Source organism: Brassica oleracea, chromosome C3 (genome assembly GCF_000695525.1).
Source record: "Brassica oleracea var. oleracea cultivar TO1000 chromosome C3, BOL, whole genome shotgun sequence".
In the NCBI taxonomy this organism is placed as follows: Eukaryota; Viridiplantae; Streptophyta; class Magnoliopsida; order Brassicales; family Brassicaceae; genus Brassica; species Brassica oleracea.
The window spans coordinates 7023880-7035346 of record NC_027750.1 but is presented as its reverse complement, the minus strand read 5'-3'; the positions used below and the strand labels follow the sequence as shown (position 1 = coordinate 7035346).

Genomic DNA, 11467 nt, shown 5'->3' with positions numbered 1-11467 from the left:
GATAAAATAAGATAAGAGAACAGCTTTGTTCCTAAGCTGATTCATGGACTGAAGCAAAAGCATCTGCATAACATAAAGTATATAAAAGAAATTGATCACACATGATCATTGATCTTGGAGTTGTGTAAAAGACAATCCAATTACAGTCCATATACATATGAGAATTTATAAAGAAATTCCTTGTGCTTATACTAAACCTAAAGAAGGTTAATATAGAATGAAGTCTATGTGGGTGTCTGGCTAATAAAACGTCCAGCACACCAGCTAAGAGCATCCGGCTCTCTGGCCAAAAGCGTCCAGCCCTCAGGCCATAAGAGTCCGGCTCTGTCCTACCAAGGATGTCCGACTCATATCCTTTGATCACGGCTAGTATATAAGATCAACCAACAGGTTGTAATCCGACATCAGATCCCTTAAGGATCCGGGATAGCAGAATAGTTTACAGCTGCTGTGTAACCTACACAAGACTTTGTCGTGAGGATAGTAGGAGATATTTGATCTACCCTTTCCCGGTCGGATACCAAAAGTATTGTAAGCCCGTGGAGTCAAGATCTATGACCTAACAATATATATTAAGCGTGGGATATGATCCAAAACAACTAAGGTCATGAGACGCCATCATATGGCATTACCTAAGGCAAAGGAATCAATGTCCACATCCATGAGTGTGTTCGGCCTAAGAGCCACAACAATAATTGATCTTGAACACTCATGAAACAAGTAGTGAACATGTATCGACAAGGTCTATGACCTGGACATAGATCGACCAGATTGAAACATGGTCGAATGATAAACCATATTTAGTATGCTGTCCATAAGTACTTGGTCTGTCCGACCTAAGTAAAGGAGTTTGATAAGTAGACAGTCACGTCTAGACTATGGACAGATGCAAACACGTTTTGCAAAGACCAACATGTGATTCCCGAGGACAATGTAGTTCACATTGCTTAGCATACATGCTTCAAACGGGACACTCAATGTCAAAGGACATGAGAAACGACCTAAGAGGTCTAAGTGGTCTTAATTACGGTGCAGTAATGAAACTGGCCAATTACTCCCTTCCTACACAGATAGGATAGATCACGCATCAAGATGCGTAGTATGTAGAACCTACACCGAGGTTCACATCAGGGGGAGTAGTGCGTGTTGTACTCTTTTTCCTTCATCATGGTTTTGTCCCACTGGGTTTTCCTGATAAGGTTTTAATGAGGCAACATTAAGCGTACTACAAATCCTGTATGGTTATGGCATCCAAGGGGGAGTGTTATGAACAATGTGGATTGCCATTAACCAAGACAAGAAGAGATGGCTTCTCCAGCCACGACCAGGCCCAGCCACGACCAGGCCCAACCACAACCGTGTCCAAGAGGAGAGAGAGACGGTGGCTGAGGAGAGAAAGTCGGCCTATCCTATGGCCGACCTTAGATCTAGGAAGTTTCCATTTATCTGTTTTAGATCTTTTCCTATTTCATGTTGTATTAGGTTTTGGATAATTTCCTTTTTCCTATTCCTTGTAATCCCTATATAAAGGAACACTTTGATTGAGTAATAATATACAGAGACACACGAAATATTCAGTCTAAAAACCCTTCGCACACAACATTATCAACTTATCATCAACATTATTAAAGAAATTAAGTAAAATCAACAAAACTAAAATAGGTTTGAGGGTGTCATTTTGTGGAAACGTAAAGGGCGAAGCAAATGAGGATTTTAGTCAAACATCATTTTCCTCATAAGTCCACATTCCACATGCCCTATGGACTTATTAGGGGAGGTCCCATACGTTCTATTCGCTACACGCCATTTCATGAATGCTAAATTGACAAGTAAATGGATTTAAGTAATCAACAAAACAAAATGAAGTTAAGCAAAAAAATCAAAACAAAATGAACATATATGGTGTATAGAATTTATTTAGTTTTGTTTAGAGTACCTTCCAAAATATAGAAACTCGATAATTGCATTTGATAAAATATCAATATGTATGTGTTGTACTGTACTGTGATTAAAAGGTATTGACCGTGTAAATACTGATAACATATACAGTAGAACCTCTATAAATTAATACTCGATAAATTAATAATTTCTATAAATTAATAATTTTCGTCGGTTCCAACTCGAACCGGTGTAAAATATAACACAAAACGATAAAATAATAAGATAATAATAATTTTAAAATCTCCATGTAAATATATAGTCCCATTAAAATCATAAATTAATAATCTATCTCTATATATATTTTAAATAAGTACAAACTAAACATTATATTGTTGATTTTTTATTCACAATGAAAATACTTCTATTTTTCTTAATATTTAAATATATTTTGATAATATTTAGTAAAATTATATCGAAAACCACGTAACAATTCTATGAAACATAAAAATATACACCAAATAAGGTAATAAAATAATATGAAAGTCAAATTTCTAAAATTTAAATAATTTATATACGGTAAAATAAAATATTTTCTTATTTTATCAATAAAAAATATTCAAAAATAGAAAAAAAAACTAAAAAAGAAACTTTTGTAAATTAATATCTCTATAAATTAATAAAATTTTAAAGTCTCAACATTATTAATTTGTAGAGGTTCTACTGTATAATGTTTGATTTAAAACTTAAAAGATTCCATAGATACATATTATAAATAAAAGTATTATTTTAAATGAGGGCCGACTATTATATATACCATGTAAGGAAGAAAACAAACAAAGGTTATAAGACCATCTCTAATGGAACACTATTTTTTCATATTTATATTTAGTGTAAAATATAGAGAAAAAAATAGTGTCATGCGCTAAGAGAAAATACGAAATGTCCACATACGTTAAGTTATGAAATTGGTATGGTGATTGGGGATGGTGTAGTCTGTATAACTTTATATGAAGCTTTTATTTATTGTGAACATGAATACACAATTTCAAAATATTTTGTTATCGAGAATATACTGTTTTCTTATAGTGAAGTATTCTTTACACCGCTCTTTTGGGAAACACCGAATTTTATTTTTATTAACGGGGGAGCACCGATATTCCGTACGTTGTATGTGGGTCGAAAAAATGAGTGAACCGAGATTAACGTGACAAATAAATCTGATCCTATTTTGGTTAGGTATGAAAATAATTTAATTTTGAGATGAAATTCATTGAACTGTTCAAATTCCATTAAGGTGGTTGGTCCACCACGATATGCACCCTTTCAAATTTCCATGTTTCATAAATTCAAATTCATGTATATGGTACGGTCTCATTCATGCTTGTCTATTTAATTCAGAATAACCATAAATCACTGTAGTGATTTACACAAGTAATATGAAAATGTACCCGAAATTGGCATAATGATATTGTTAATGCAATTATGCAAGAAGGTAATCATGTAGAAAAGAAAAGAAAAAATTTCTTGCTTATACGCATGTGTTTTGACTTATTGATCTCTTTAAATTCAATGAAACCTAATAAGATTATTTAATGTTTAGTGCAACTTTTCTCTTACTGCATATTCACACATCTTTTCAAAATCGAAGAATTGAAAAGAGAAGTTAAAATGAAATGTTATTTCACTTGGACTCGATTAAACACGTATTTTTTGTATATGTATTAGTGTTTCACGCTGACAAAAAAAAAGAGTGTTTTTTTAGTGTTTCACAAAGTGTTAAAGTGGACATTTTGTAACCGTGGCAAACCGCGTAAGTGTATTGCCACGGTTATTCGTTAAAAAAAATTATACAGATTACTAAAAATGGAAGATAATCTATATCTAAAACATTTTCAAAAATATCTTCTTAATTAAACGGTAAAAGACTCTTATACTCTTGTTACCTATATATATAATAAATTATTATTTAAATAAATAAAAAATATTTTTTTATGTTTTCGATTATAATTTTCCAAATTCGAACTTTTTTATAATTTTTTTTTTGAATTTTTTTTGAAACTTTTTTTTTATTTTTTTTCAAAATTCTTTTTTGAAAATCGAAAATTATGTTTGAAACTATTTTTTAAAAATTATATTTTTTAAGTATTTATTTATATATTTATTAGAATCTTAAAAAAATTATAAAAAAGTTCGAATTTGGAAAAAATATAATTCGAAAACATTAAAAAAAATCATTTTTTATTTATTTATATAATAATTTATTATATATATATAAAAAACAAGAGTATAAGAGTCTTTGCCACTCAGTGAAGAAAGTATTTTTGAAAATGTCTCTTTAGTAGTGGTAAAAATGAAAAGTAGTACCATGAAAGTGGTAAACATAAAAATTTCGCCGTATAAGTATCTTTTACTTTTCATTAAAAGTGAGGGTTAAAGTGATTAGTGTAAATATGAAAAGTGGTACTATGAATGTGATATTTGTGGCAATTTCCCATCTATCTATCTATAATATTAAATGTACAAATATAAATTTACCTTAAACTTACTGTTTAATTACATCTTATACCACTGCAAAACTAACTAATCATAACTTTAAGCATTTAATGTTATTTCCAAATTTGAAACATATCACTTAAATCAATTTCATAACTAACTAACTAGCTAACTTATAAATAATAAGTTTAATTAACTTTGTCAACAACAATATATATTTTTACTTTCAGTATTTAGATTTAATAAATCGTTTATATTTCCAATTTAGCTTCAGCATATCTCTAGTAAATTTGAACATATTATAACATTAATTAAACACAATTTCATAAAAAACAATTTAATAAAATTAATTAAGAACATGTAATTCGAAACTTTTAAAATAAAAATACGTGACAATGCAGTTTTTAAAACAACTATCTTAACAATTAAAATATTTATATACTACGTTAAATTAATATATTAAGATCCATTATTGTCTAAGATATCTATAACAGATCTTTATAAGAAAAAAATTGATAAGAATTTTTTGCTACAAATCTAATCTATGAAAAGCGAAGGACAAATATGAATTTACCCTTAAATATATTTTTATTACGTCTAATGGCACTCTATTTTTTACTATTAACCATAATATATGTTAATAAATAAATTTACAAAAGACAAAATAAATACCAGTTCCCATAAAAATCGTATGTGTATTACGAAATTGGCTAATATTTAGCTGCTAAATAAACTTAAAAGATTGCAATCTTTCATTTCTTAAAAAAAATCTAGAATCTAAAAGCAAAAGTCTGAAAATTCATATACTAAATGCCAAAACATAAACCTGTAACATATCAATCTTTTTAATTAGATTCAGAATTATTTACAAACCATATATCATATACATTTAGTTATGTAATTTATATTGATAATAGAAAATTAAAATATGGAATATATTTGTGGTAAAATGACGACATAATTTATTATTTTATTAGTTAATTTTATTTTATTTTATCATAAATTGTTAAAAGAAAGTATTATCTAATAACATTGAGAACTTTTGTCTGAACCATTGATAATGGCATCAAACATTTTTATAATACTTTTCTAGAGATTGTCCCAAATATTCATATTTGTAAAATTAATTATTTTGCATGGTATACATTTAAAAATCCATCACCGTCATAGGAAAACATTACAATGTTTTGGTAATATTTACTAAATACTACAAAATATTCAATATTCAGTAAACTATTTCTTATAATATTTACAATAGATATAATTGAATGAAAACTATTCAACTTATGTTTCTGAAAATATTCATTTATTTAATTATTTCAAATAGTTAACGTGCTAACAATATATACTACAATCATATAAAACAAATATGATCCATACTAGATTTGGTTATATATGCTAGATTTAGCTATTTACAAATGAAACAACATTTTACTCACATAAAAAATGAGAAATCATAGCATATAAATTTTAGATTTTTTTATTAGTATACATAAATATACTGGAAATTATGTTTATGAGACGAAACACAAAATGACAACTTAAAATAATATATTATATTTATAATGCAAAGTATACAATTATTGTATTTGAAAATGACTGAGTTTTAAATTTATAATATGGTTAATGTTACATTATTTACCGTTAATCATATAAAACTAATATTAATATATAAAATGAAAACAAACCCGTGCGGACGCACATGTCAAGGTCTAGTATCCCTTATATATCAATCGAGAAACATTACAACTTTTTTTGTAGTCATGTGTCATTATGACAATAAAATTCAGAATTCTTAAAAAAATAGGTTGATCTATCTTAACATATATTATACTTTTTATTAAACTAGCTATCAAATTGATAAGTAGTATACAAAAGAATATTCTCGCATTCTCTTAAATAAAAGCTACGGAATTACATAATATGATTAACATATATATGACAATTAATGATTATGAATAATAAATATTTGATAACAATTTTTGTATCTTACCTTTTTTTGTTTAATTTTATATTATAATTAAATAATTAGATTTTTTCTTATATGTTATATTTTGAATTTTTAAACGACTATATATTACTAAAAATGTTAAATGTCTCACACTAAAATTTTGTGATCAATGGTTTAAATTGTTTTTGTAATAACAAGATACAAATGATCATAAAATTGTATGAATATGAAGTCTCATTTAATAGACATTCATATTATATATTAATATAGTTTAAAATTAAACTATATAACATATAAAAATACATAAATAGGTTAATTTCTAAATTTCTTTTAAAAAGTATTCAAAACTTAATATTTTAATTTTGAAATTTGCATTGAAAAAATCGAACATTAGAAATTTTGTGTTTATCATATGAGTACGAATTCTCAATAATAAATATTTATATTAAAATATACTATATATGTCCATGTCAATGGAATTTAGTTATATACTATATAAAATATATATAATAATTGTTTTAATTTATTTACCAAAAAGTATCGTAAATAAACGAGATATATTGCTTTGAATTATGTGCTTATTCTAATTTAATTATATATATAATACGTAAATGAACACAAATAAATAATAATATATAAAAATATTTTTATATATAACATTCATCTCGCGCAATTGCGCGGGTCTTAATCTAGTATATTATTAAAACATAAGTACACTTATAAATTGATCCTTAACACTTTAATTTATTTACACCTTAATGCTACTAAAGTAATAACTAACTTAATTTTATCATTAACTATATTTTTCTAATTTAATAGACAGTTACCTAAACTGAATTCATAACAAATTCATGATAAATTTAAAATTTAATTAATATACCACAATTCAAGATCCATATATTTAGGATCTCCTTATTTGGTAAGTTTCAAATTTTAATTTTAACAGATATAGTAACAAATATATTCTACAATCATTACTTTCCCAAAGTTTATTTTGTTTCAGTTTTTTCTTAGAAAAATATATTTCTAACAAATATATATATGAATTATTATAGTCATGCGTGTGTTTTTATAAATCAGACGCATCATAATTTAAATAGAATCTTTAGATTGATACTGAAAATTAATTTTCATATTGTTATACTGATGGATATGTCTGACATTTTGATTTAGTTATGTGTGTCATCGGATTTAGTCAAATAGATTTATAGAAAGTCCAACATGCATTTATGTATAATTGATTTAGAATAGAAACGAGTGTGTCATTAAATAATACAATATGATATAATGTTAAATATAAAACAATAATTAATTTACATAAACTTAAAATAACTTTTAAAAGCCACCTAAACTGATTTAGGTATTCATTTAATAAATTTAGAACACAATATTATTTTAAAACTATATAGTTATATTTCTCATTATTTATATAATATATAAATAAAATATGAATTATTCCGTTAATATATTATTGGTAGCATATTTTCATATAAATAAAAGAGTTCACTGAAGCCAAATACAATAAATTTATATGATAGAAAGTATGTGTGATACAATTGACTTTAAAAAAATAAAATATACTTACTCAATGTAATAAATAGAATTATTATGTTCAAAATGTTATATTAAATAGTTATATAATATATGTAAACAATAAATTTATATTATATTATTTATATAAAACAAAAATTATTTACAAAAGCGAAACAAATTACCCGTGTGGTCGCATGGATGAACCTCTAGTTAGTATTATGGACTATAGTAACTAACCTATTTTAGAATGTTTTACTTGTATACTACATTCAAGTCTTTATTTTATTTTTTTTAACAACTCACTGATAAGTCCGATGTTTACTCGTTTGGAGTTGTTTAATTGGAAGTTCTCTGCGCTAGACCAGCTGTTGATCCGTTGCTTGTAAGAGAGCAAGTGAACTTAGCAGAGTGGGCTGTTGAGTGGCAAAAGAAGGGAATGCTAGATCAAATCGTTGATCCGAATATCGCTGATCAGATCAAACCGTGCTCGTTGAAGAAGTTTGCGGAAACTGCGGAGAAGTGCTGTGCGGATTACGGTGTGGATAGACCAACGATAGGTGATGTTCTGTGGAACTTCGAACATGTGCTCCAGCTTCAAGAATCTGGACTAATGGACAACACTGAAGAAGCTTGTGGAGATGTTAATGGCTCGGAGACGGCAAGGCAGGGTCCGTCTAGTGGCTCGAACACAGAGAGGTACAGTGGAGATGGGACTTTAGGTATAATCGATAGTAGCCAAGTGTTTATTTAAACTAATAGTATTACCTATACGGTTATACCAACTTTTCCTTAACCATTTGTCCCTACATGATTCACATCTTTTTAAAATGAAATAAAGCAGAGAAGTAGCAAAATAAATAAAAATTGTAGCTCATTTCGGAAAAAGAACTAATTATAATTTTGTTATTATTGTTATATAGTTCACAAATCTCACAAAAATGGTTTTCTTTTTTTTAGAATATCAAACCGATTATTACAAATAAGTTCGAAATAAACCAGCAGTAGTCTCTTAGCACTTTAGCAGATGAACACTCTGACTCAGACGGAGAGTTCGGTCTTGGAGATCAAGATACCATCGCTATCAGCATAAAGCCATTCCCCATCCCTGATCAAAGTCCCTCCAATATTAACCGGCACATTCTTCTCACCATGACCTTTCTTACTAGACTTCAACGGGTTAGAACCCAATGCCCTAACCCCAACATCGCAGTCATTGATCTCATCCACATCTCTAACGCATCCATTCACCACAATCCCCACCCACCCGTTGTTTTGAGCTAACTGTCCGAGGTTTCCTCCAACAAGCGCGCATCTCATGCTTCCACCACCGTCTATTACTAAGACTGCGCCTTCTCCTTTTGTCTCTAGTTGGTTTCTGACCAGGACGTTGTCTTCAAAGACCTTGAGTGTCACGATTGGTCCGGAGAAGCATCTTCTTTGGCCATAGATCTTGAAGACTGGGTGGAGAGCTCGTAGGTCTCCGTTTGATATTAGTTCTGCGTTACTGTCACACGCTTCTGCGGTTGCAAATGCAGCCATGTGAGATTGTTTCGTGTGTTCTGCATTGGAACCACAAGGGGTTAGAGTAAGTAGATGAAAGAACGATGACAATAGTATAACAAAGAAAGCCTAGACAATGGACGTTTCTTCTTTAACATGAACTCGAATGATTCAAAAAGGATGTATCATTTTTTACCAGAAAAAATATTACTAACACTAGATAAACGCACTTAAAAAGCAGATGACAATATTAACCATAAAGACCTATCTGTGAGTTCAAGATAAATGCGCCACAGCAGCGAACAAGACAAAATCAAAATATATTGTTTATAAACAAGATTCTTGTTAAACTCTTTGTATATAATATGGTGTTAAAACCAGACATGGAAGTAGTTAAGATTTAGATCAAATTCTCAGGTTCAAGAAAATAAAGCAAGACTCAAACTCCAAACAACTTACTAAATGCAATCCTCTATACGATTCCTAACAACTGACACTTCTATAATCAATTGCATTGCATGCAGATGAATTGATGACTGTTTGTTAGACTCTTACGTCTAATACTACTATATGTTAAATACAAATGCCTTGCGGATTGTTTATTGGGATTGAGCAAGAGGCTATTAACAACAACAAACAAAAAGATTATCTTCAAGGACTATATATTAAAACAAGAAAACAATGAAATCTCAAAAGTCAAATTCTTTTGGTTACAGTAGGAAGCTATTAATTTGAGTAACATATACTAACATGAACTTTTTCTATTTTTGTCCAAAGAACACTGCTCCGTGGTTATACGGCGGGAAAGCTCCAAGTACACTCTTACCGCGGAAATATAACTAAATTTCACTACACAACAGCTAGTTCCGAACAATCCTTCCTAGAAAACAGAGTAGCAGACAAGACTCGTTTCTCGAGAGAAAAACACCAAACACTTCAAGTTCTTCAAAAAGAAAAAACAAATCATAACATGGTTTCAACAAAACTATACAAGCGAAGGAAGAAGAATAAAGAAAAATTACCAAAGAGACAGACAGAGAAGAGCTTCTAAAGTTTTGGACTTTCTACTACGGATGAGTGATTCTTAAACGGCGATGCAAACACAAGCAACGGGTAAGATCAGCTTCCTCGTGTCAGGCTATCCAACGCACTGAAAATCCTCATAGAAAGTTGTGCCACTACAGCCACTTGGGCTCCTATCGTGAACTTGTCGGTGCGGGTCTTTTACGTCGGGTCGGGTCATTTACCTTTTTCAAGTTGTTGACTTTTGGTTCGCTCATCCGACAGTCGGAACAAGTCACTTGGGTCAACCAATATATATTTTATAATTTATTCAAGCATAATGGGCTTAATGGGCTGAGTGTAAAATTTTAAAATCCATTTTGGTCTTTCCATTAGTGTGGGTCCATATTACACTATGGGGCCTACTATAGACGTAAGAACTGACAAGAAATCAGAGCCGTCGAACCTCTGTGTCTGAAAGTTCGTTTTGCGGGCCCCCACTAGAGAGAGAAAGAATTACTCCACGCCAGTCGTGCTTCGGCTGTCACATGAGTGTTGTGTCACAGCGCTGTAACGTGATTATTTGCGGCTCTTAAAGGGAGCAAAAGGAAAAAGAAAATAAAAACCATTAAAGGCTTGGTCAATGTCTCTTTTTGACCGGGTTTTTTTTGGAAAAACTGCCCACCCCATTTCCAATTAAATATTCAATTTAAGGTATAATTAAGAGTATTCTATAATTAAATCTATTAAATGATTCTATTTTATTAATGTCTTCATAAACTGAAATACTCCAATCTCTCTATATTTTTTTGAGACCGTAAGTTATGTAACCCTTAACGTACACTCATCCATAGTTGATAGTACTGGTACTTAAAATTGCGTATTTAGGGTTTACGCAGACATAAATATTTAACGTATCTTGAATACTATTTGTAAAGAATCTTTGTCGGGAGTTGTTTTTGTTCGTTTGATGATTTTTTTCAGTTTTCATGATCCGTTTATCATCAGGTAGTATATCACATTTCATCTATATATATTTGAGTCATTTTTCTCTATGCAAGCAACCTCTAAGGTTTACAATGTATCTTAAAAGTATCTCATGTTTTA

At 29.4% G+C, this 11467-nt stretch overlaps 2 protein-coding genes across 2 annotated transcripts in view; one reads left to right on the top strand and one right to left on the bottom strand.

Annotated features, from left to right (window-relative positions):
- Positions 1-8609, top strand: part of LOC106329770 (probable receptor-like protein kinase At5g24010) — a 12789-nt gene extending 4180 nt beyond the window's left edge. The window contains exon 2 of the mRNA XM_013768413.1: positions 8206-8609. Within this exon, the coding sequence (XP_013623867.1) occupies positions 8206-8609 (404 nt within the window). The remainder of the gene's footprint in view (positions 1-8205) is intronic.
- Positions 8610-8747: 138 nt separating this feature from the next.
- LOC106331843 (putative 4-hydroxy-4-methyl-2-oxoglutarate aldolase 3) lies at positions 8748-10597 on the bottom strand. The gene is made up of 2 exons (XM_013770263.1): positions 10381-10597; positions 8748-9417 (listed from the first exon to the last, which is right to left on the bottom strand). Exon 2 carries the CDS (start codon positions 9395-9397, stop codon positions 8897-8899), a length of 501 nt encoding a protein of 166 aa, XP_013625717.1. The 5' UTR covers positions 9398-9417; positions 10381-10597; the 3' UTR covers positions 8748-8896.
- Positions 10598-11467: the final 870 nt, after the last annotated feature.